General features: G+C 44.1%; 1 protein-coding gene across 3 annotated transcripts in view; it reads right to left on the bottom strand.

The window, feature by feature from the left end:
- Positions 1 to 10,426: 10,426 nt before the first annotated feature.
- The window catches only part of SETD4 (SET domain containing 4), a 24,892-nt gene continuing 9,091 nt past the window's right edge, over positions 10,427 to 26,227 (bottom strand). For all 3 annotated transcript variants that reach the window (XM_025206540.1, XM_014520850.2, XM_006025708.3), the window contains exons 4-11: positions 23,839 to 23,876; positions 23,173 to 23,261; positions 22,181 to 22,610; positions 19,703 to 19,877; positions 18,947 to 19,028; positions 18,467 to 18,547; positions 16,407 to 16,530; positions 10,427 to 13,742 (exon numbers count right to left, since the gene is read on the bottom strand). In XM_025206540.1, coding sequence (XP_025062325.1) covers positions 13,608 to 13,742; positions 16,407 to 16,530; positions 18,467 to 18,547; positions 18,947 to 19,028; positions 19,703 to 19,877; positions 22,181 to 22,610; positions 23,173 to 23,261; positions 23,839 to 23,876 — 1,154 coding nt within the window. In that variant the 3' untranslated portion in view covers positions 10,427 to 13,607. The remainder of the gene's footprint in view (positions 13,743 to 16,406; positions 16,531 to 18,466; positions 18,548 to 18,946; positions 19,029 to 19,702; positions 19,878 to 22,180; positions 22,611 to 23,172; positions 23,262 to 23,838; positions 23,877 to 26,227) is intronic.

The following is a 26,227-nucleotide window of genomic DNA, read 5'->3' on the forward strand; positions in this document are numbered from 1 at the left end:
GGGCGGAGGCAGCCACGGCCAGGGGAGCCACTGGAGAAGCCCCCATGGGTGCCCTGCCTGGCCCTTTCCTCTGCCCAGTTCAGCCTCCTGGCACTTAAAAAAAAAAAAAAAGCCCCATACTCACCGCCTCTGGCAGTGGCAACTGGGGCCTCTGAGGCCCCAATCTCCCCCATCCCACTTGGCACTCACACAGCAGCTGCTCAGCAGGACGCCGCACACTGCCTGGGAGCTGGAGCGGCTCCGGCAGTCAGCTGGAGCCTGGCAGTGCTCAACCCTAGTGGCCCCAGCTCCCAGCCCTGCTGAGCCACACTGCACCTGCACAATGCAACAGCTGCTGCGTGGGTGCCAAGTGGTGGGGGGCCATTCCCCACGGCCTGTGGGGGCTCCGCCACAAGCACCCAGAGGCCCCAATTGCCGATCCTGCAGCTGGTGAGTATGGGACTTTTTTTTTTTTTAAAGCTCCACAGTCACCAGCTGCAGGAGCGGTGATTGGGGCCTCTGGGCATGCATGACAGAGCCCCCCCACACAGTGTGGGGCAGCGGGGATCACCCCCCCCACACTTGGCACCCGTGCGGCAGCTGTCACATTGCGTGGGTGCAGCATGGCCAGCAGCTCCAGCAGTCAGGCGGAGCCCAGCAGCACACAGCCCCAGTGACCCCAGCTCCCAGGCAGCGCGCAGAGCCCTGCCAAGCCATGCTTCACCCACAGCCTGGGGCAGCTGCCACACACGGGTACCAAGCGGGGAGGAATCCCTGCTGCCCCCCACTGCCCCATGTTGTGTGGGGGGGCTCTGCCTAATCACTACTCCAGCAGCCAGTGAGTGCAGGGCTTTTTTTTTTTTTTTTAAAGTGCTGGGATTAGGCTGGGGCCGGGCAGGGGATGGGGCCAGGCAGGGCAGACATGGGGGCTTCTCCCATGGCTCCCCAAGCCTCGAGAGAGGTAGGCACAGCTGGAAGAGTCGTGGAAGAACCTGCAGCCACCCGGCTGTTCCTGCCTCTCCCCGGCCGATTCAAATCACTGAATCTCTCTGAATCAGTGCCAAATCTTCCAAAGCTGATTTGGCCGAATCAATTAAGGACAGCGATCCGAATCTCTGAATTGAATCACTGTCCTATGAATCGGCCAAATCCAAATACTTCCCTATTCACACAGGCCTACTGCAGTGCACAGTAGCCTAATACTACTGCACAGTAGTACATTAACACGGTTTTTGCCTGGAACACTATGGTGCAGTGTTATTAGGCTACTGCACATTGACTGTCTTGTGTAGACGTACCCACAGAGACCAAATCCCAGATCCTCAAAGGTATTTAGATACCTAACTCCATTCACCAGAGTCATGCAGTAATTCAGTGTCAGAGCAGGGAGTCTTGCAAGTCTTAAGAACAGACTGAATTCTATTAGTAGATGTTAACAGTTATGAACCCAAAAAGATGACAAAGCCAGTAGGGAAATACAGATTACCTGAGAGAGAGACTAACATAAGAAGGATGGGGGTGAAGAATGGAATGCAACTAGGTTACAGAAAATACAATGTTAGCCAACTAAGCCTGGGCATGGGGAAAGGGGAGGGAGGGGGTTTGTGATGCTGAGAGAGAAAGAAGATAGATACACACAAACCCGTACAATGGTCCACAGTGGTGGAGGAAGAAATTGAAGAAAGTTTCTCAGTCCATATAGAGTCTCATCTCAGTCCATATAGGATCCTCTTCAGGTGGAGCACGGTGGTCCGTTGCTGAAGATTCTTCTCAAAGTGAAGTCCATCAGGTGCAGAGCGGGATTCATGTGGTCCCCTCTGGGTCCAGTCTGGTGGCAGTTAATCTGACGGGGTTATTGTACTGGCAGTGGCCCATGATGTGCTCCACATAGATGTCACGGGACCAGCAGATTGTGTCAGACACCAGGAGGCAGCGCATCAGCATGGCATAGCGAAAGGCATGCAGGACACTCTCGTTGCTGGGGTCCCAGACTCCAGGCATTCCCATGATGAGCATGTCAATCATCATATCGTAGCCACGGCCCCTTAGGATGTTGGCCAGTGGGGTGTACTTCTCCTGCTTGCAAGCCCTGGCATCGGTGAAGGCTTTATGCTGGTTCTCAAAGGGGATGGCCACATCCATGATCACAATCTTCTTGGCCTTTTTGTTCATGATAATGATATCAGGGCGCATCTGGTTCTCACAGCATGGCACGGTGCAGTTGACAGAGATCTCCCCTGCTGCAGCCGGGATGTAACTACCAGTCCATTTATTGTGACAATGCTAGCTGTTGTCGTACAGGCACCCTACAACCCAGCAGATGAGCAAACCTTACCATTTAACACTAAATGGTGTAGCTCTTGTAGTTCCTTGCATCTCAGTCTTTCTGTTTAAATGTATTAGCCTTTCAAACAGTGAAAGTACAATTACACCAGCTGCTGGTCCAGATGGTTTTCATAACTATCCAAATAACTATAACAGCTTTTTTTTATTGGCCATTTCACATTTATACCTTGCCATTTACTTAGACTCAAAGCTTAGAACCTGAGTAGAGAAAATGTGGGCAGAGTGTTTTCCTTCTGTCTCACTTTTGTTTATTTCTGAGTTTTCTGTAGAATTTTTACTGATTAAAACATTTTCTTTTGTGAAGAGAAATGTTTAAAAAAATGTTCTTTCTAGAAAAGTGATGCATTGTTGACAATGATGCTGGAAATTTAGCTTGTATAGTTAGATAAAAATGAACCAAAGAGCCAGTTCACCTGCACCTATTCCTGATGCCTCCTGTCAGTAACAGGTGATTTTTCTAGCATAAACAAGGTTTCTGTAGACAAGCCAGGGCCACTTCCACTTTTGGTGAAGCTGATCTAGTTTCCCAATGGCAGAACTGAGAGTACAATTTGGCTTCAACTGACATGACAAGGCACTCTTCTCAGAAGCGTACCTAGGGAGGATGACAGGGGCACTAGCCCCAGGCACTCATTAGAGCAGACACTGAAAAGGGAGTCCACAAGGAACCCACACTGCTGCCACTGGTGTTCAGAGAGTTTACACTGAGGTGGCAGCAGCTAGCACCATGCCATAATTGTGATAACCTCTGCTCTGAGAGATCACAGATTCAGAAGGCATGTCCCCATATGAAGGGGCATGAGGTTGCTGCAGCAAAAAATAGCAGCGGCACAAATTTGCACTGCTTTTTACCATAATGCACACCCCTGCACGTGGGGTTGGTGCAGGGAAAATTGTCCCAGGTGGGGCAGGGGAGGCTGAGGCCAGCACCTGTGCTGGTCCCAGCAGCCTTATCTGGGCTCCTGGGGGCCTCCCAGGGCAGCAGCTGCAGTGATCCAGCTGCTTACAGCCTGGCCAGCAGCCAGTGTGTGGCTCTGGCTGGCTAGGCTCCCTTTCTGGCTTCGCGTGCTGCTGTTGCATGCATCATATCTTTTTTCAGTGGTGGTTTTTTTTGACATTTGGATCTCTTGGTGTCAAAAAAACCCACGGCATTGCAAATTAACAGCACGGCAAACGGGTGCATGTGTGATGTGTGTGGTTTGTGATACCTCAAACGTCCATGCTTGTTTGCCCATACAGTCACAGAGAAGTAGACCTGGAAGGGACTTCCAGAGGTCATCTAGTCCAACCCCCTGCCTGAGGCAAGAACATCCCTAATCAACCCATCCTATACAATCCGTAATCTAAACTCTACATAAGGCTACCATCAATGCTGACACAACATAAACATAATGCCCTAACCTGCCACAGGTAAAGCAGGGGAACCATGACAGCCAATGTATTGCTTCTATAAAAGGTTGTCAATATATATTCAAGAGGTCCTAAGTAGAGGGTCATGCCTACCACAACAGAGAAAGGCAAAAACCCTCACAGTCCATACCAATTTGACCATGGGGTAAAATTTCTTCCTGACCTCAAGTATGGCAACTGGCCTGACTCTGAGCAGAAGGGAAAAATCCTCTAGCCAGGAACCTCTGGCTTTGGTCCTAGCAGGAGCACTGGCACACTTCAGTCACAGTCCCCAGCCTTGCTGTAGCCAACATCCAATGTCTCTGAGGAAGGCTTAAAAACACCATGACACATAGCAGAAAGGTGGGGAGGGGCAACCAGCAAAGGCCAGAAGCACAGGAAATACCCATGGTAGAACATAGATATAGCTATGCCTAGATCATCCCCAACCAGTGGTTGTCCAACCTTTTCTTGAACACCTCCAATGAAGGAGAGGCCACAACTTCCCTAGGCAGTCTATTCCACTGCCTCACTGTTCTAATTGTGAAGAAGTTTTTCCTGATATCTAACCTAAACTTACTTTTCTGCAACCTCAAGCCATTGGTCCATGCCCTCCTCTCTTCAGCAATAGAAGGTGCTTTTCCTCTTCTTTATGGCAGTCCTTCAAGTATATGAAGACTGTTGGCATGTCCCCTCTTAAGTTCCACGAATTGAAAGTGCTAAGCTCCTTCAGCCTCTCCTCATATAACTTGCCTCCCAAGCCCTTTATCATCTTTGTTGCCTGCCTCTGGACCCTCTCTAACTTCTCCACATCCTTTTTACAACGTGGAGCCCAGAACAGCACACAATACTCCAGATGAGACCTAACTAGTGCTGAGTAGAGGGGCACTTTCACCTCCCATGTCTTGTACCTAATACTTCTATTGATGCATCACAAAACCACACTCAACTTCTGTGAAGCTGCATCACACTGCAGACTCGTATTGAGTCTGAGATCTACCAAGACTGCCAGGCAAAGTGCTGCCATCCAACTAGGTATCACTATTTTACATTCGTGTTTTTGGTTAATTTTCCTGAGATGGAGCACCTTGCATTTGTGTGCACTGAACTTCTTTCTGTTAACTCCAGCCCAGCTTTCCAATCTGTTGAGATCCTTCTGAATAACACTTGCATCCTCCAACACATTCACAATCCTTCCATTTTGTGTTGTCCACAAACTTGCTCAAGAAGCTTTCTATGCCAGCATTCAAATCATTAATAAATACACTGAACAGCACCAGGACAGATCCCTGTGCGACTCCACTCAAAGCCTCCTGCCATTCTGACATGGACCTGTTAATAATTACCCTTTGCTGGGGGCTATTGAGCCAGTTCTCTATCCGCCTTACAGTAGTTCTGTCCAGACCACATTTCTCCTATTTATGAAAAGGTTATGTGGGACCTTGTCAAAAGACTTAACTGAAGTTCAGATGCACAATATCCACAGCATTCCCTTCATCACTTCCCTCCATCCCACCCACCGCCACTCCCCAGTGCTGCCCATGGCACCCACATTTCAAGTTATGCCTCAAACTCTTCCTGTGGTAAAGGCACATAGAGTCAAGCCCTTATATTATAATATCTGTGGGGAAATTACAAGGTGAAAGCAGGTCTTTTTTAAATTACTAAAATTATTAAGATCTACCATTAAAATCAATGGAAAATCTTTCCATTAATCAAGTTCTTATTTTTAAAAAATACATTTTAACACTGACAGCACAATCCACATAAAAAAAAAGAACATTCCACTATAGGCTGACTACTAGTGCTTTTGAAAATAGGTGTGATTTATCATTGACATAAATCATCCCTCTTTCATGCCCTGCTCTGTTAAGATTTTAAACAAAGCTATTAAAAACAGCTTATTTTCTTATCCTTCATAATTTGCATTAAAGTATCAAGTGTGACTCAAAAGGACAACCATCAACACCAGAAAATTAGAATGAAAGAAATGTTAATTTTACAAATAAGGAACATGTTATGTTGATATAGCCAAGTCTTGTAAAATTACTCTAATCTCAGTTATACTGATGTTAACATGAAGAGTTTTATACCAGTTTCAATCCACAGTACCTGAATACAAAGCTTGCAGCTATGATTGTAGCTTGCTTCTCTCTTTTGGTAACCAGTGAAAACATGAAAATAAAAACTGAACCTGTGGAAAAAAATGCTGCTTTGGAGGATGTTGGTCATATCTGGAAGCAGAGAAGTAGAGTCTTAGTTATGAGCTAATTTGACAAAGTTTTTTTTTTTTAATTTTTTTGCTGTGAGAACTGGAATTATATTACAACTGAAGTGGGCCCAGTACAAATGGATATTTTTTTTGTTTAAATATGAGCAATATCTGTGGTTTAAAGCGACACTATCTTGCATACACTTTGCTTAAGAACAAAGATTAAGGGCTAAGTCTGATCTCAGCAAGGCAAGCCTTAATTCTACTGAAATCAACAGATGTAAAACAGCATAACACTGACATAGCAAGAATAAAGACAAGCCCTAGGACTCTCATTCATGCCAGCAAAAGCCTGGGAAAGAGATATTATTAGTAAGTCTCACAGGCTTCAGTTCAAGCTCTGCCTTTGGTGCCAGTCAGGGTAGGTGCCAAGTATCTTGTGGTTTTTAACTGTATCTGGAGGAGGGAGGGTGGGCCCAGGAAAAAAGGACTGTATCCTGAAAGGTACTAAGCACCTGTAATTAATTCTTACTAGTTCCAACAGACTTGTGACTACTCCATACTGCTCAGCTTCAGCTTCAGAATGCATGCATGGAATTACACCCAGTGCTATAGCAAAGTGGGGGCAAGCGGGGTGACTGCCCCAGGTGCCAAAACAAAGGGGCGCCAATAGGCGCTGCCCACCCGGGGCAGGGCACGGAATGGAGCCATGAGCGGCTCATTTGGGGGGCACATGGATGGGGGGAACGTGGCTCCTGTTGCTGTGTGCACTCCCAGGCAAGCATGGGGAAGGCGTATGCCCCACAGATCTATGCGTGAGGTGAGGGAGGGCTGCCTCTACAGGCTTTGCCCTGGGCACCAAATTTGCCACAGCACTGGTTATACCTGCAACTTTTTATGAGAACGAAAGAGAACACTGAGTTTTCAGTGAGATGCAAGCTCCCAGTTTCTCTGCTTGTCAGCCCCAGCAAGCGGGAAATCATCCCAGTGATATCAATAAAACTACATCAGTCTGAAACTGGTATAGATAAGAAGAGAATCAGGCCCCTAATATGTGGAGACAATTTAAGTGGACAGCTCTCAATTGCACCTTAATGAATGAGGCTAAATAATGTTAAGAAAGATAAACTGGGCCAAGAGTTGGTGTCTTGCATTGGAATATCTAAGAAAGGAGACTCGGAGGGGCTACTACAAAAGACAGACCAAAAGAAGATGGAAGAATGCAGCGAGGAATAACATTCCTTCAAGAAACTTTGCTATGTCTTACTCTAAATGCAAAGGAGTAGGATATAACTTTGTAATTTTATCCTAATAGCAATGGAGTGCCGTTTCCTAAACTATGAAAATCAAATCACAGACATTGCCTGCTGAAAAGAGGGCCTTCTTCCCCATTAAAAAAATGTAAGAGGTAGGGTAATAATGATATGTAGATACACTGTAACTTTCTCTCTTTGCAGCAGTACACTAGCTTCATCTAGTGGGCATTATTGAAATTGCACTAGTTTTATTTAAGTCAGTCAATAAAGTTGTTTTGGTAACATCTTTGGGTTTGTACCAAGGTAGTATGGTAGCAGCCAAACACAAATACAAGAATGTGTATTTTGCATTAAATTGCTACTTACACATTAAGAAGTGTAAAACTGAGTTCTAGGATTTAGATGTCCTCAAGATTATTCAAGTTAAAAATTATTGGAACTATGTGATTGTTTCTTTCCATTTCGGTGGGTGTATACTTGTTTTAGGAAGTACTAAACTATGTGCCGCCATCCCAGTGGTGCACGGTTATTTTTAGCAGCTGCGTTCCCATAGTGATTCGCTATAGAGCGGTAGCTCATCACTACGGCAACCTAGCATTAGCATCACAGTTTGTACCTGCTGTTGCTACGTCACCATAGCACGTTGCTATGGCAATGTAGCATCTTATGTAGACATAACCAGTTTGTTTAGATTCACATAATCCAAGTTTGGCTTTTCATTTTGAAAATTAATACACTTTTAACTTTATAGTAAAAGTCCTTCCAAAACTGCCAAGATTCTCCTGGCTTTGCATTGAAACCATAAAACAGTATACATTTCACAGGATTTTTTCTGAAAAACCAAATATTGGCCCTACCGCATGTGAAAATGAGGCCACATTTGCATAAATGTAGTTCAAGATTTGTGTGTAATGAAATAAACCAGACAGGTTTTTTGCCAGCCTCTCCTACCACCCAACTGTTTATCATCTCCCTCAGAGAGAGAGCTTACAATCACTTCAAATTCACATTGTGGTAGAGACCTTCTTCAAAAACATATTATATTCTCAGGGAGTCTTCTTCTGAGGATCAAGATCTCCCCTGAGCTATCATTTAAAGAGCTCTTCCTTAGAGAGTATCATCTTGAAAATGTTTTCATAGCATATTTAAAAACTTTTATTAATGGGCCTCAGGAGTTGAAATTACCTGATACTGTCCTGAACAGTCAGCTCTAAAAGCACTAAGCAATGATAAATGATTTCTACATGTTACAACTGAAGAAATCTGGAAATTAGAAGCTACTCTCTGGAAGAGATCAAAGGAAAGAAATCCATATGATATTCACTTTAAAGTAGAATTATACTGTGAAAAGTGACTCAGTAAAGATGGCAGCTTGCAGTTTTATGCTTATCATTTTTCAGTGACTCCAGCTTGCATTAACCCAACTGCCTAAAAATACGTCCCCTCCCCAGCTCCCCTTCCAAAAGTGCCAGCCCTACAAACTAACCTGGGGATCTGAAAATCAAGTAGGGTTTCTTCTGACTTCACTTCTTATACCTGCAATAAAGAGTGTGCTCCCTTTTACATCTGTGCAGACCCATATACTTGACTGTGACTGCACAGATGTAACTGATGGCACACAGGGGGGACTTTGTTAATGGGTCCGTTGACTAACCAGCCAAAATGGAATCTAGATTCCTCAAGCTAAATTACTCCTACATTGATGATAGAAGGAAAAAAGTCATAAATATATTGCTATCACTGAAGTTTGCCAACTATGCTAAACACCCAGAGCAAGCAGATGTGCAGAACGATGCATCCCTTTTCACTGCAGAAGTCAGCTTCAGATTACAGAAACATTAGCTAAAACGTAAAGAATATGGACCAGAATCCAGGGCTCACCCAGTGCAGGGAACTGCTCTCACCCTTAGAGCTATATTCCCTATTGCTTAATCTCTCTCTGGCCTCATAAATCTTGCATTCTTGACTACACAATAGCACAACTTCCATGGGAGTCCTCCAGCCCAGTGGAGCTCAACCTTTTGGCCCCACCGGCCTGAAGAGGGGCATAGAGCTGGTCTGAAGGCTGGATTGAGCCCCAAACACCCAGATCAGGCCCCATATGGCTTTGGCTAGCCCCTGTACACGCAGATAGGGCCTACACCACCCCCACCCAAAGATAGGGTCCCATATGCTAGCTTTGGGCCCTGGCACTCCATGCTGATCCTGCCTGACCTCATGCACCAGGATCAGACTCCATGCTGCCTCCACCTGGCCTCATATACTGGGATTAGACTCCATGCTGCCCTTCATGCCCAATTTAGCATGCAAGGCCATGCAATCTGGCCCATGGGACTCCTCAGATCCAAAAATTTGGCAGCAGAGGAGCAGCAATCAATGCCACCACTGTTCCCCTATGGGAAGCCCTACAGGCTGAATGACATGATGCCAGGGGCCAGATCTGGTCTGCGGGTTGGAGGTTAAGCACCCCTACTCTAATCTAGTAGGGACACTCTTTTAGTAGACATGGGTTTGAGTCCCCTTATGCTGAAGAAGACCTAGTAGCCAGGCCCCTAGTAGCTGACTGCTTTAACCACTAGGCAAGTGATTCTCAATCTGGGTGCCATGAAATTCTTTTATGGATATGGTGCAGTGCAAGGCGATTAAGTGCAGACCCTCACCCTCTCCAGCTGCTACTCTTCTACTCCTGCCCCTCCCCCATTGCCCAACCCTTGTGCAAGGAAGTAAATAAGAACTGTAATAAATGAATTCATTTTTTAAATAAGGTGCTGTTCATTTCACAAAAATTATGAAGTCTAAAAACATTCAGAACAACTGTCTTAGGCAAATGTAAGTGTCCATGGCTCCTGTACAAGACATCATGGAGTGTTCCCCTTCTGGAGAGACCATTTATTGTTAAGGAAAACATTTAGTGCACAGGAAGAGCTCAATTTTCTTAACCCATTAGCTGCAGGGCAGAGCACAGGGTCCCACCCAGCGCTGAGTAGGGCCCCGAACATGGCTCCATTGAAGTTTGCCATGAATATAGAAGTGCAATATAACAAGCAGCCAGCCAAAAACCATGACACTGTTTGATACTGTTTAGGGCGTGTGTCTGTACGTGTGTGTCCCTACTTCTTGTGTGTGTGTGTGTGTGTGTGTGTGTGTGTGTGTGTGTGTCCCTACCTCTGTCCATGCCACCTGTGGCTGGAATCTAGCAATTAGAGCTGCGAGGCCAAAACATGCACTCACTTCCACTCTTTGATAAACTCCATGTTCTTGATAAGTTTATACTCTTGCACTGCTTTTAAGTACTGTTTTTTTTACATGACAGAGTTTGCAATTGTTTCTACTTCCACATAGTTATATACAATTCATTTTTGTTTACATTTTTAAATAAATGCTTTTGTTGAATTGTGACTAATAATGTAATGAAGAACCAAGATCCTTCCATATAAAAACATCTGTAAAAATGTCATAAATATATAAAAATCTATAAAACCACTCCACAGATTGGATACACAAGACATGAAGAAAGTGTTCTAAACTCAGGTTCAGTCAGATGCAAGTTAAAACACAAAAGTTAGTCCTCATGGGCATGTCCCACAAGCGTGCATGTGCGATTTGCAGTGCCACAAACCTGCCTGCAGTGCCACAAGCCACATGTGCATGCATTCACTGTGCTGCTAATTTGCAGCAGTGGGGTTTTTCGACACCAGGAAATCCCAGTGTCAAAAATATATATTGCCAAAGAAAAGCAGGGCACCACACGTGGCTACAGCGTGCGCTGCCCAAAACCAGAGCGTGGCCAACCAGAGCCATGCTCCAGTTGCCAGCCAAGCTCTGTGTGCCTGGACTGCTGCCGCTGCAGCCCCAGAAGACACCCAGGACCCCAGGTCAGGCTGCTGAGGCCAAACCAGGTGCTGGCCCTAGCCTCCCCTTGCCCCACCTGGGGCAATTTGCCACGCAAGCATGCAGGGGTGTTCCCTGGGGACAACTAGCAGTGGCACAACCCCAGGGAAATGCACATTCCCACTTATAGAGACGTGTCCCTTGAGGACAGGGACTAGCCTCCAAGTGGGAGCAGAAGGCAGCCCTGCCCTTTTGAAGGCAGCTTCTCTCAGGCTGCTTGTGAAATTCTGAAAATCTCTGCATGTTAGCCTCCCAACACTCAGTGAGGCTCTCTCAAAATAGTTCACAAGCATAACAACTGGTGGTGTTCTATCCTTGATGTGAAACCACGTCACTGCCCTATCAGTCCTCTAAATGCATGCTCCTGTATCATCCTGCAGCTGCTTAGGTGATAGTTACATCATACCTTTCTATAGTCTAAGTGACTGATAAAAGGTTTCATTAACCAAGGAAGTTGAGGATAAGTGGATTCTCCCACAATGAAGGGAGACTATCAAAAGCCATTAACATCCTGGGACCTATTCTAACATTCTTCACAAGTAAATATAAGAGGCACAAGTTCCTACAGATGCTACTACGATGAGTCTTTCCGGACAAGGGAGCCTGCCATGATGGCCAAGCAGGCCTGACCCATAGAATAGCAATACAGTTCCATCCATTGCTCCAAAGCAATGTGGGAATGTAACAGCGGCCCTAATCATGTTACTTAGAAGAGGGCAAGTGCATGCCACAAGGCAGTAAGTTGCAGTGCTATGGGCTGTAAACTGCAGGGCTACAAGAAAGGAAGTTCAGTAAGTTTGGCAATGCACCAACACAAGCTAGTAGTTAACCTCTTCATTGCAGGGGTGGGAAAAAGACTCATGAAGGAATTACAGCATCAAAGTAGAAAAGATGACAGGTGAGGGCCAGAGGCCTACCAGGAAGCCATTGAAAGGACAGCTGAGGGAACAGGGTGGGATAAGGAATCATGGACACCATAAAATCATAGAAAATCGGGGTTGGAAGGAACCTCAAAAGGTCATCTAGTCCAACCCCCAACTATGATCAGGCACACTCTTAATAAGTGAAGGCCAAGCCTATGAGGTCCTGACATAAGAGGAGGTTCACAACTATGAAATAGTTAAACAGGTTGTACTATGTTAAAGAGGCATAGCAAGAGTCACAATGCCAGCAATTTAGAGACTAGAAAGACCAGATGCGTCACTAACCCCAAGCATAGAGTTAGACCCTATGGACATCACCTAGATGTAGGAACAGCCAAGGAAGTAGTGGAGAAGACAGTATTAGAACAAATACTGTGGGATTTAGAGACTGGGGGTAGAGACTGGGTGAGGAGACACTGCCTCATAACACTGGAAGAAGTGGTGTAGCTCGCTGAAGATTTTTCAGTGGATCAGGACACGGTTAGAAGGGAACACTTAAGGAAGCTGGGGAAGGTTGACCAAGGACTCAGTCCAACAGAAAGTAAGGCCCACAGAGAGAAGGTCAGGACAACCCCAGAGATAGAGGTCCCCTCCACCCATGGACATTGCTTTAAATGTGGGGCTCATGGACTTTGAGCACAGCATTGCCTATGGGAGGAACAGACAGCTCCTTCAACCTAAGGACACACCCCTGTAGGGCTGAGAGAAATTGCAGAGCTCCCAGGGAACCAATGGACTGATCCTTCACGGAGTGTCTAAGGGGGAATATGAAAATAAGAAAGACTCACTGGGACCATACAAGAGTGGTAAAATTGCAGGGTGTGAGAGGTCCTGCTAGTCACCTCTATTGTGGGAGGATTCAAGCAGGCACCCCTTAACAGGAGAGACAAAAAGGATGCCTACATAAGTGTGCAGGAGCCAGTATCAGTACCTGAGAGGATGAAGACTAGATATGGCAGTTTCCTAAACTTATAAGTAAGATCAAGGCATGGCAGGAAAGTTAAAGAGGTCATTAGTAAGCTGGAGGGCCCAGAGAGAGATACTGGGCTCCCATACAGTCCATAGGCAGTGGAAAGTTCCAAACACTGATCCTCCCGAATCTGAATGACTCAGAGACAGAAAGATAAGTTTGTCCCCCTTTCCCTTCAGCTGCATTATCTATGCCAGAAGTAGGCAACCTTTTCTGACTAAGGGCCAAAATGACCCACTCCAAATTGGAGGAAGACAGGCGCTAGGACTCTGCAGCTGCCACTGCTGGTCCCCACAACAGCACAGGCACAGAGCCTATAGCCAGTGCTCCTGACCACTGAATGTTACTGAAGCCCCACATCTGCCAGCTGGGTCCAAAGATTCTGTAGGCCAGATCTAGCCCACAGGCCATATGTTGCCGACTCCTGTTCCATGATGTATTTCTTAGGTGATCCAGTACAAAATATGATCCCATATCTGGTATGAATACATGTAAACAAAGCTGGACACATTTTCACCATAATTTAACATTATTATTTTGCAGTTACTGGTCATTTATGGTGTCTGAGTCAGGCAGGCCTGTAGCTCCTGGCCAGTGAGATCCACTGAGTTGTAACAGACATGAACAACTTTCTCAAGCAGTCAAGTGGCTGTAGCATTCAAGTTGGACAGAATCTCTGCTGACTTTTGCAAGATCCTTAGGTCTTCCAGGCGCAGTCCCTTTATCAAAGCCAGCTGGGCTTCAAGATTTACGTTATCCTTTTTCAAATGAGAAATCTGAAATATGTAAAATAAGTGAGAAGGTTTTATTTCAAAGAATAAGATGATTAACAGGGTGTGTACATGAACAGATGCTTCTCACAAGTTAATTTGTGCCAGAGGTAAAATTTTGCATCATGAACATACTGTACATTTTGTCTTACCAAGACAACAGAGTTAGCAGCAAAGTGAAAAAGTGTTCACACAAAATCCATAACACAGACAGGAAACAAAGGCTAAGACTAGGTTAGGGAACAAATGTACTTATTTCAAGTCAGTGCCTTACTGAATCAGACCCTAAGGCCCATCTAGTTCAACAGCAACCACACCAAGAACTTTGTGAAAGATGCTTAAGATTCCTCCTGTAAGCAGACAAACAGTAGATCACCACTGACATAAATCTGAGGTAGTGAGCTAAATTGTGTTGCAGTCACCTTTCCTTAGTGGTAGAGCTACTTTTTTAATTAGATCTTGTGTACTGAGTAAGGCTGTGGCAATGGCCTCCCCTCCTCTTTGATCTAGAATTTGCTAATGAAAAAAGCAGTGATTTAAGATGGCAGTGTTAAGAAACAAGAACTTATCACTTTATCTCTTTAGGCCTTTTCAACAGTGTCTACCTGGACCTGTATTTCTGAAGTCCCCCATTATCAGCATTTTACTAGACTGCTGCACTTTTGTGCGCTCTCAAACTTTTGAACACATTTTCTTTTCTTGATCTACATTTTTATATTCACATTCTTACAGCTTGGAATTTAGACCTGTGCAGATTCCACTGTGTGGTACTCTCCACTCAGAATTATAATCTCACTGGACACTATGGAATCCTTTAGTAACAGTACTACCCTATCGCACCCGTTCAACCTAGCCAGTCATTCCATTACAGTTTGTAAGAGTCATTACAACATCCCACTACATTATTCTACTCTGTTTCTGTAATGCCTATTATTTCCAAGTCCTTGTCCACAGTTCAGCATTCTAAATCATCTGTTTCTACTTATGAACTTCTTGCACTTATAAACACACATTTCAGATGTTATTCCTGACTGGGAATCTGTTTTTATTTAACTCTTTGATCTGACATACTGCTGATTTTACAGACTCTGTCTCTGTGCTTCTATCCTTTCCCTGTCCTAGTTGTTCTAGCTGTTGTTTCCAGCCTCTCCATGATTGGCTGTGAAGGTACTTCTCTGTTCCCAGCATCACGGACAGCTGTCTCTGTCTGACTCACACTTCAGTTAAACACATACCTTGTTATTTTCCATAACAAGAAAGGTTCCATTTGGTATAAGGTTCAGCTACCCGCTTCAGTTTGTGTCTTGCTTTTCCAAAATGTACCCAAAAGCCAAAGAAACTAAAATTTCCTCTGGTCTGTACTATCTTCTCAAACGGACATGGAAACCCAGAAGATCCCTTTGCTTAATTGGATCTATGTCTGGAACTAGAAGCATTGCAGGGAAAACTATCACTGAGGCCTGGGATCTAAGAATTCCACCTATTTAGCTGTAGAAATTTCATTTCCAGAACCTCTCCCCTTTATATTCTATGTCCAGAGGTTGCCAGTACCAACACGTACTATGACCAAAGGCTCTTCCCCAGAAGTCCATCTAAAGCATCTCATTATATTCACCACCTTCACACCTACAAGTGAGTCTCCATACAGGTATCTGTACTTCAAAATAAGATTTTTTTCCTTCTTAGGACCCTCTAAAAATAGGGTGTGTTTATATTTGGGGGTGCGTTATATGAGGGGAATAAGGTAATTTCCAAATAGGAAGGTCAAGGAAGTCAGGGCTGGGGTACTCACACTCTCAAATGTCCCTGTAAGTCATGTTTACAAACAGTTCCTTGCCCCCTGCTCTTCCAGTTCAACAACTGTAGGCTTGAGATATTGTACCTGCACTATGAGGGCTATGAACTGCTTGTACCAAATGCATATGCTTATTTTCCTTGTCATTTCATTGCCCTTTTCCTTTATAGTCATTTAAGCAGGGCAGTCACTTGATTTTACTATATATATATATATGCAGTTTTACTATATATATACATATATATGTGCATGCCTATGTGTGCACACACATTCACACACACATGCACCCTCCCAATAATATTGCTGCAAGTTTTAAAAAAAGGAATTTCAAATGATGAGCAATTCTGTGATCTCAGTTACGAAAGTGTCAGTCCAGATTCACTCCAATTAATTCAATGCTCACTTTTTTTTGCCACCTTATACTAATTTCCAGGTGCGCCTAACGTAAAGTCCACTTACATCCCTGAGCCCCTTTATGTTTTTAAATATCCTTCCCATCAATTTAAAATCCATTTTGCATTTAACTCCCAAAGAGTGTCAATCCTCCCCTGCTCCCAAAGGTTAAGATCTCAAAAGATCCAGTTGTTTCAGGCACTCTAATTGAACCAAATTTTGATCTCTATTATACTGATGTAAATCTGGAATATATTATGCATGAGCCCCACTGGCAATGAAAAGAGAATGACACCCTCTTTCTATTAGATAAGCAGTAATTAGCTAATGCCTGACAAATGATCTGGTAACTATATTATCATACTGCTGCCTGTAACCAAACTGCAACTTAAATCCAACTCAGTTTAGCAGTGCTACTACCAATTTATGCATGGGAAACTGAGAGGAAAATCTGGACCACTGCCTTCTTCTAAGCAAGTTACCTGATGAAGGACATGCTGTGTCTCCTCTGTTATAGAAAAACATATTTTTGTTGCTAGTTTCAAAGCCTTCGCTTCATTTCCAGATGAAATCACATCACCGAGTAGCACTCTCTTCCAGCAAGTACTAAAACCAAAATATTTGAACAGGTGGTCATTTGTTGCATTCCTCATCTGGACAATAAACTGAACAGCCAGGAAAAAAAGAACCCAGATAATAGAAGATCAAATATAGCACACATAAAAACAGTCCTTTAGCACTCAGATACATGTTGATGGACACAGCTGGAGAATGTGAGTAGAACATACAGACATTTAGTGGTATGTTGGATTGATGGCTCTCCATGTCATGGCAAGCTGGATCCTCAGCAAAAATGGGGAGTCAAATTAAAATGAAAAGGATATTTAAAGGCATATTTTATACAGGGTACAACTCATTTAGTCATTTTCAATCAATATCAGATTCTGAACCCCAAATCCATTGTTAGGATTAAGTGCACAGCACTGATGTCACTGGACTTGAACCCTTGAACTTCAGCAATAAATTGGGTCTAGAAATGTCAACAGTAGTCCCTAAATATTCTCTTCAGAGAAATCAATGTGGGGACACAGTTCATGAGACCAGTCAAACTAACAGGCTGCAAAACACCCAACATTAAAGTAAGAACCAGTTCTTGGAGCAGGGAGAGTAGGACAACAGAATACTTATTGTTTACAAATTTACAAAGCCAGCCACCATAGTTGTTTGTGCAATCAAGACAACAAAGAGCAATGGTCTGAGGTTGCAGCAAGGGAAGTTTAGGTTAATATTAGTAGAGGTTGACCGATATATTAGTTGTATATCTGATTGGCACTGATAAAAGAAAAATTAACATTATTGGCAATTGGCCATTTTTGGCCAGTGTAGCCGATAATGTTACTGATAAATGCTGCATGTATGTGCACAGCCACAGCATGCATGTGGCCAGGAATGTAGCCTGGCAGCATGGAGAGCAGCATCCAGCTGGTAAGTCTGTGGGGAGCAAAGAGTGTGGGGGAGGGAAGGGGTGTTGCGGGGGGACAGATCGAGGCCCCCACAGTGAGGGCTGCGCACAGGGCATACAGGGGCAGGGTGGGTGGCGGTGATGCTGTCAGCGGGGGCTATGATGAATTTTGGGGTGGCTGTAGCCCATCCCGTAGCCCCCCTCCCAATGCCACCACCCACCCCACCCCTGCCTGCCCCGAGCGCAACCCTGACCCAGCCCCCACCAGGAAGAGGCCTACGCAGCTCCTGGCCCCAAGCCAGCAGCAGGCAGCCCACTCTCACTCCGCACAAAAATCCAGGGGGGACAAGGCTCCCACACCTCTACCAGGGGTGGGCATAGCAGCAGGAAGCTGCTTCCCCCTCCCCCCACCCCCCTGCAGCCCCATCCTGTGTCCCATCGTGTGTCCCAGTCCGGCTGGGCAGCGCCTGCTCCTGACTCTGACCCACTCCCCCGCTCACTGTTGGGGCCTCAATCTGCCTCCCTATGCCCCTTCCCTTCCCACCGCCTCCCCACAAACTTACCAGCCAGACGCTGCTCTCCAAGCTGCCAGGCTGTATTCCTGTCAATAAGCTATCAGATCAGTATCAGCCGATATGGCTGGTTAATAACTGGACATGGGTATCAGCCAAGAAAATCTTCATTGGTGCATCCCTAGATATTAGGAAAAACTCTCTCACTAGGAGGGTAGTAAAGTGCTTGAACAGATTGCCCAGGAGGTGGTGGAATCCCCATCCTTGGACATTTTTAAGACCCGGCTAGAGAAAGCCTTAGCTGGGATGATCTAGTTGGAGATTGTTCTGCTTTGAGCAGGGGGTTGGACTAGATGACCTCCTAAGGTCCCTTCCAACCCTCATTTTCTATGATTCCATGATGATATTTATATGATGAATTATCCCCAGTCCATTTTATAGGGAAAGGAACCACACAATAACCCCTATACTTTGCAGTGAGTTTGGAAGGGCACAGGCAAAACGATACTGGGATCCATAGATTTTCTAAACAATGATGGCCTTCTGTGAGTGTTTATTTGAAACTTACAATTCATCTGCTCCAAGACACAACAGCTTGAGAGCTGTGAGCAGTTTCCAAGATGGCCCATCCCATCCAAACGTCAAGTTTCTAAAAATGCAAATTAACCAAAGGAAGAACATATAAGCAATGGTTATAGTTGTGTGCCCTTTACAGACTTATCACATTGAAAGCAGTAACAGCCAGACTTTTGCCCAGTGGCAGCATCCTCTTATCTCCATATATAGCTGGCAAGGGGCAGAAGAACTGTTCCTTTTCCCTGCTGATTCCCACAGCCAGAAGACTAGGTGGTCCCACTGCCTTCTGCTGAGCCCTGACTCTGATTTTTAAGTTTCATTTGTCTTTTATCCACTTAAATGCTTTGCCAAAATCAAAAAAGATGATGCATATGTATCTGACCAACTCATTTTCTTGAAGTTAGAAAAAAAGCAGTAATCTTTATTTCAGCAAAGAAACTGAACTTTAACATGCACACATACCAATACTTACTCCAAAAGGCTATGATCCTTTAGAATGGAAAGTTTTGTATTCCTCTTCTTGTCCCCTGGAAAGACACATTTAAGAAGAGTATCTGCAAAAAATATATATTTAAAAGTGTTTCAATAAACAATTAACAGGGAAAACAACCAACTTGATTTCTAAGTGTTTTATCATACTATAGTAATAAATAATTTCCCAACAGAACATTATGTAAAGACAAGCCACTGCCATGCTCTGAAGAGCTTTAATAGAGATTTGACTTGACTACGAATTGCAAGTGTTTCACATCTCAAAGGAGCACCCAGCCACCAACTGAGTTCTTAAAGTGGTATCCTGGCTTAACTGATGTCAACAGCAAAACTTCAAAGCAGGCAGGATTTCAAGCTTAATTGCAATGCTAAATATAAACACAATTGCAATGCTAAATGCTAAATGAAAATACAATTCCAGAAAAGTGAAAGTCATTTAGGAGGGGAAAAAAACACTTTCCATTAAAAATCTCTATTAGATGGTGGTCAAAATGGCAAAAATGAAATCAATACAGTATTCTACTTTATTTTTGCATATACATTATTATGCTGCTAAAAATAACTACAGTGTTCATACTGGCCACAGGCTAGTGGAATGGAACCATTTATGCTTCCTAACTGCTCCTTATTTACAGTAGCCCAGACCTTCCAAATGAAAAGATAGAGCGCCAATAAACTAAGCTCCCCATTCTGTAGTATTCCGTTTCCTAAGTCTAAGATTAGTCTATAGCCCAACCTGTTGAGACATAAACACTACTGTGTGGGTTATCAATGGCAATAAATCCATATTCTAGCAGGAGTCGCTGGTTATCATGAGGTCCATAACAGATAAACACTTCTTTATATTTTCTGCAGTGTGAATCCATCCTAATTTCATAACATCTCGTCTGCTCATTAAAGGTGCCTTTCACCTTTGAGAAAGAAAAAAAGACATTTGGGTTAATGTCAGGGAGAAAAAGAAATACCACATCTAGAATACTAAAGACTAGCAATATTCATTGTTTTTACTGTACCATAATAAAAGGGTATAAACATCTAGCATTCAATGCAAACTGATATTGAAAATTAGAGTTTTCTTTGTTACACCCAGGGCCTATTTTCAGGCCAGCTGGGCTCAGATGAAAGATCTCCTCAAATTATTTATTTATTTATTTATGCAATTTATATGCCATCCTTCCCAACAAGGGTCAGGGTGGCTTACAGCAAAGGGGACAAAATAACTTAAAAGGGCACCTAGCAAAATAACAAATCAAAACAAAGCAGAGACCCACTAACTAATTTTTGGCCTAGTTTTGGTTTCTAAATGACTGTCTAAACAGTAAGGTCTTGCAGTCCTTTGGAAAGATGCCCAGGTTCAGGCTCTGATGGGCTTCAAGAGGGAGGGAGTTCAAGAGATGAGCAGCTATGGGAAATCACCTCCCATGTGTTTTTCCCAAGAAAACTTGGTGTACTAATAGTACTTGCAGGAAATTGCTCTTGGCTGGCTTAGGGATCATGATGGGGTATAGGGGAGAAGGCAGTCCCCTCTGTATGTAGGTTACAGGCTGTTTAGGGATGTATAATTCAGAAGCAGTTCTTAGGCCCAAAAGACTACTGGGAGCTAATGCAGACACTAGAAGACTGGAGTTATGCGTTCCTGGTGACCCACTCCCATCAGGAGGTCTACAGCATTCTACACCAGCTGCAGTCACCAGATGGTTTTCAAGGGCAGCCCCACATAGAGTGCATTGCAATAGTCTACCCTCAAGATTACAAAGGCATGGTTGATGGTGGTCAGATCAGATCTGAAAGGGTCAGCCTTCTCATCAGATGGAGTTGGTGAAAGGCACTCCTAGCCACCACTGCCACTTGAAGATCCAGAATTACAAATCACATACCATATCCAAGAAGCAGAGCAAAAAAAGGCCCACTCAGGGGACACAGAGTCAAAGATGGCTCTTACTGATGTCCTGCCATGATTCCATGCAGTTACACGAACCAGTCTGACCCCTGGGATGAATTAGACCTGCCAGAGTTTGCTCTTGTGTATAACATCCTTCTGAGGACTCCCCTTAGGTTGGTCTGCACCCAAAAGTACTAGTCATTCCAGAAACCATGCCCTTGGCATACCTGTTTTGCTGAGCCTTGAGAGAGGGCAGTGTAGGGCTGCTTACAACAGGCCAACACAGTGCTTATACTGAAGGCAATCCTCTACCTGGGACTTGCAGATGTTTCATGTGCGCCAACATAGTGGTGTACTGAGGTAAAGGTACCATGGGAGGGAGAATGTATTCCTATTTGACTCATAAAAATCTTACTTATTGTAATACTCCAAGTAACACGGTATGTTTCCGTGGCATATGGAAGCTCATGCATACGCAGCTACATAGATTCATAGATGTTAGGGTAGGAAGGGACCTCAATAGATCATCGAGTCCGACCCCCTGCATAGTCACTTGCAAAGGGCCAAAGCTGGCATTACCCTCCCTTCCTTCTATATTCCTTGGCTTTTTCCTCTTCCACTTTTTAGGCTTAAGCTCGTCTCCAAGCCCTCTCTCCTCGTCAATCTTTATTTTTTCTATTGTCCCTTAACCCTCCATTACAAGAATTATGCCAATCTTAGCATATTATCTGTCCACTTCCCGCAACCATCTTTGTTTTTTCTTCTCTCATCCTGAAATATGGGATTTCCCTTGGATCCAAAGCATCAATTCCCCTTGCCTCTCTCAAATCTCTCCTTGAAAATCCACCCAGTTATGACACCTACGGAAATTCTGGACCAGTAGCGGAGAGACGGAAAGGCTTGTGGCATAAAAAAAAAAAAAAAAGGAGGAACCCCCACTTGGCTGTGACCCCTGGCTCTGGGACAGGAGTGGAGTTACCTTAAAGCTGAGACTGCACTGCACTTTTTGGCAAACAGCTCCTGGGAGTTCCAATTCCCACTAGCCATATGCAGGTGGAGCATAGCTCCCCAATGGGGCCTGTGTTTCCAGGCAGGCTTATAGGAATGGTCCCCCTTCCCCTCCCTGCTGTAGAGGCAGAGAGAAGCAGAGCTGACAGACACAAAGTTAGTATCAAACTGTAAAGCTGTAAGCTTCCCCTGTATTTAATCAGTTTTAATCCAGGCACAACCTCTCAGTGAAACCCTGTGTTCTCAACTCAGTGGACACAAAAATGTGTGCGCTATATCACGTAACACGATTGACAAATTAATGTCATCTTTGCTTGTTCTTACCTGAACATGTGGACTATGATTGAGCAGATCTAAATAAGGAGCCAGTGCATAAATATCTGGCTCTCTAGAGAAGCATTCCTTCTGTGGCTGTTTCATGTACACTGTTCTTGTATTAATGGTACACCAAGCCCACAGCAGGGCATCATAGGTAAAAACTGCCTCTACATTCTCTGTTAACAAAGGCTGCAGGGAAGAGAAGAAAGGCTTGGAAGAGGAGTAAAGCTCCTGGACCGCTGTTCTTTGCTCCTGAGCCTTCCTTCTTAAGGGATCAGGAAGAAGTTTCACTACTTCTTGTTCCAAACAAATAGGACAGGTATATGTCTTTGGTAGAATGTCAAGGTAAGGCTTCCACAGAGATCTTTCCCCAGTGTGTTTCTCTGCTATTAAAAATGTACAAAGTACTATCAAAGGAGACAGGGGAGGCTTCCATCTATAGAACAAACACAAAAGAAATACAAAGGTGTGAGAGAGAAAATCCTACCACCACCATTCTTTCAAAACCTGGGGATTTTAACACACAATTACAATGACAAACTTCTTTGTTGTTCACCTCTAAATGTCTTTTTCATTATTTCTATTTTTTTTTAATTTTACTGGCATGCTGTGAAAATGAATTCAAATAGTAAAAGTTGTTTAAAGCATGTAAAATACTCTTCAATATTCTACAGTAGCTTCTGTTCTGAAATTTCAAAGAAATTGAAATACATTCATTTAGTGCTTTGTGTCCTCATTCTCTTACCACATGCATGTTCAGTAATTGTGGACAAGTAATGTACAGATCCAGGTATATAAGAGGCTCCATGCTTTAAAGCTTTACCTATCTGAATAGTTTTCACACGTGTAAACAGTCTTGTTGTAACCAAAGGAAGTACTCAGACAAGTATAACGTAAGACCTTAACATCAGTTCAAACAGCAAAATGACTAATGTATGAGGAATAGTAAAGATCAACTGAGAAACTTCTTAAGGAACTGCTTCGTTTCCTCCACTTACCTTGCAATGTATTTCCCAAGGTAACTATTAAGGACAGTGGCAGTGGTGAGTAAGCATTTTTCAGGCAATGAAATAATCAACTCCCCTGCCTTTGGGGAAAAAATCAGAGTAAAAGTTAGATGAACAGTTTGTGGGTAACTGGTGACTGGCTAACAAGAATCACCTCTCCCCTTGACAGAGGGGAAAGCGTTTCAAGCTAGATTCTCTTACGCACCAAAACTCTCCTCAAGACAGTGGAAAGAGTACCCTTAAGGGACTATGCTCCACTCCACCACATCTCCTCCTTGATATGCCCTTTACACTAGCCAAGCGGGCAGAACTGCAGGCACATGGCCTGGACACAACACCCCTGGACCTGCAGGAAGACCCCTTTGATGGAGGTATTTGCTAATGGACACCCTTGGGCACCAAGGGACTATTAACAACTGAAGCACAAGGTGTTATTTCATCAACCTCCTCTCCCTTATGGAAAGTGCATGAGGGATCAGGAGTTGCTGTAGCTTATGAAGGGGACTTCCTTAACAGACAACTGCTTCCTGCTCCTCAGAGTACAAAAGATATGCTCTCAGACTGCCTCTGGACTATTAGGCTTTCTTAGGCACAAGATTGATTCTGGGCCAGAAAATCTACACCTGCTTCTACTGTTCATGAGGCACAAGTACTAACCTGAAAAGCTTTTGTGGTCAATAGTCCTCTTCCTGTATCTGAAACAGCACAGGAGCAAAGAGAATGATTTAAATACAATTTACAGACTTGTCTTCCCCATAAGACTATAATAAAACTAGAGTTCATTAAAACTGGCCTGAAAAGGGAAACTTAAAAGCTTAAAAATTCTAATACAATATAGAATCAGCATCAGGGGCCCCTATGGACTTTCTCCATCTTGGGCGCATCTACACAAGACATTTATTGCGGAGTAGACTAATTCACTCCACAGTACATGTCTTGTGTCTACACATGGCCCTATGAGGCCACAGGAAACTAATTAACTCCACAGCAGGTTGTACTACTTGTAAATATAGGTCTTGGTTGTACTTGTATTTACAAGTAGTACCCTGCTGCAGAGTTTTTTACTCCACAGTGCTGCACATGTAAATGCTGACAGGCCTGGCTGGGGCACGAGGGTGCTTCAGGGCAGGGGCCGCCTGCCGGCTAGCCCTCACTGGGGCACCCCCATGCCCCAGCCAGCCCCTCTGCTGCATGTTGAGCCAGGTCAGAGCAGCCCCAGATTGGGAGGCTGGCCCCCTGGGCCTCCTGTCAACCAGAACTGCTCCAACCCGGCTCAATGTGCTACAGTCCTGGGCACATATATAAAGGTGGTGCCCAAGAGCAATAAACTCTGGTGTCTAAGTGCCTGAGTTTATTGTTTCACCTTAATAGCATGTGTAGACACAGCCCTTATGTATGAACTTTGTTTCTTTCTCTCTCTCCCCCACTTCAGACTTGTCTCTGCTCTCTATCACATTCTTGGGGCCTTCTCTTTAACTCCTGCATCTAAACAATCTCCCTGTATTCTTCCATTTTGGAGACAAAAAGATAAATAACTGTTAATTTTCTCTGTAAAAACATATCTTTCTGCTTTGCTAGTGCTGCTTTTTATGGGCCATTAGTCTTATGCTCAGATTTTTAACCATGACCTTGCAATATCTAAGCACAATGTTTTTCCTCAGTTTATGCTACATACTATCTGCTCTCTTGCAATTTAATGCTATTAGACTGTTCAAAGTACTGTATTTATTAAAGAAATAGGCATACATAAATGCCTATAGTAACATTCCCCAGTGCCTGACATGTATTGCTATCAACTTCAGTCCACATCTATAAACTTTGCTTACCACGTACTGATATGTTTGTTCAATTAATGAGCCAAGTTAAATGAGGAAATGCTAAGGTCCTGGCACTTATGCAACATAGTTTACTCCTGTAAGGAGCCCTATTAACACTTAAGACCTCAATCCTACATGAGTGGACCCCAAGGCCTTTATAGAATCCCACTGACTACATGCGTCTCCAAGGCACAAGCAGCGCTATCCAGAGATATCAGAGAACAAGTTAGCTTAGGTACTGGAAGTAGTATAGTTACATTAAAATGGAACTCTGGATAGGCCAACTAGCAATAAACTGCTTTACAGCAGAGCTATCTAGTCCAACCAGAGTACCACACTAATGCAGCTAGGCCAAGTTATCTTGCTTAGAGCTAGATCAGGTTTTTTTCCATGTTCCTGCACTATGCCAAGGACACAAATCCCAAGCATCCACCAGTTAGGAACAGCTTCCAGTTCTTGGGTCTCCAAATCTATTTATGAACTTACCCTTGTATACAGTTGCTTGAAGGACAAACAAGGCTTACTGTCTATAGGTTGGGACAACAAAGACCTATCCCTAAAGTCAACCAGTCAAGTAGGAATACAAACCACTGTCAGCATTAGACAGCCCTGGAGCAGCTGTATGTTGCCAGCCTTGTCCATTTTCAAGAGGCCTAAGCCAAGCTGCAGAAATATGGCTAAGCAGAAGGCCTCAAAGCCTGCTTCTGAGTAACCATAGTGTGAACCTTTACATATGTGACAACTAGCTCGGTCAGCAAAGTAAAGAAAGCAATCAATATGTCTAACTAAAGCAGTAATGAAATACAATTAAACAAAGCACAAGCCTGAAAAGAGACAGTGTAAGGGAAGACTATTAAATTAATAGTCTGCATAAATTAATCCAAATATACTATATCATAGCTTTATTTAAAATATTAGTAGTAGTGATTGATGTTGTCTCGGACGGCCAGGGCCGACTCGAGTTACGCTCGTACGTCAGGGCAGACTGGTGAATGGAGAGGCAGACACAACTTATTGGTTGCAAAAAACTTTACTCACGCCGCTTGCAGTCACGACGCAGGTGGTCCGGTCGTCGGAACAACCACACAAGTTGCTCCAGCTGGCGGGGCCCAAGCCAGTTAATCCGTCTGCAATTCAAAGCCGGCGGGGAAAGGGGGACGTCGGGGTTGCGCTCGGTGACGGGAAGAAAGATCGATAGGTGATCAGTCTATCGATTGGCAGCCACAATT

The sequence above is a fragment of the Alligator sinensis genome, unplaced genomic scaffold (assembly GCF_000455745.1).
Source record: "Alligator sinensis unplaced genomic scaffold, ASM45574v1 scaffold966_1, whole genome shotgun sequence".
In the NCBI taxonomy this organism is placed as follows: Eukaryota; Metazoa; Chordata; order Crocodylia; family Alligatoridae; genus Alligator; species Alligator sinensis.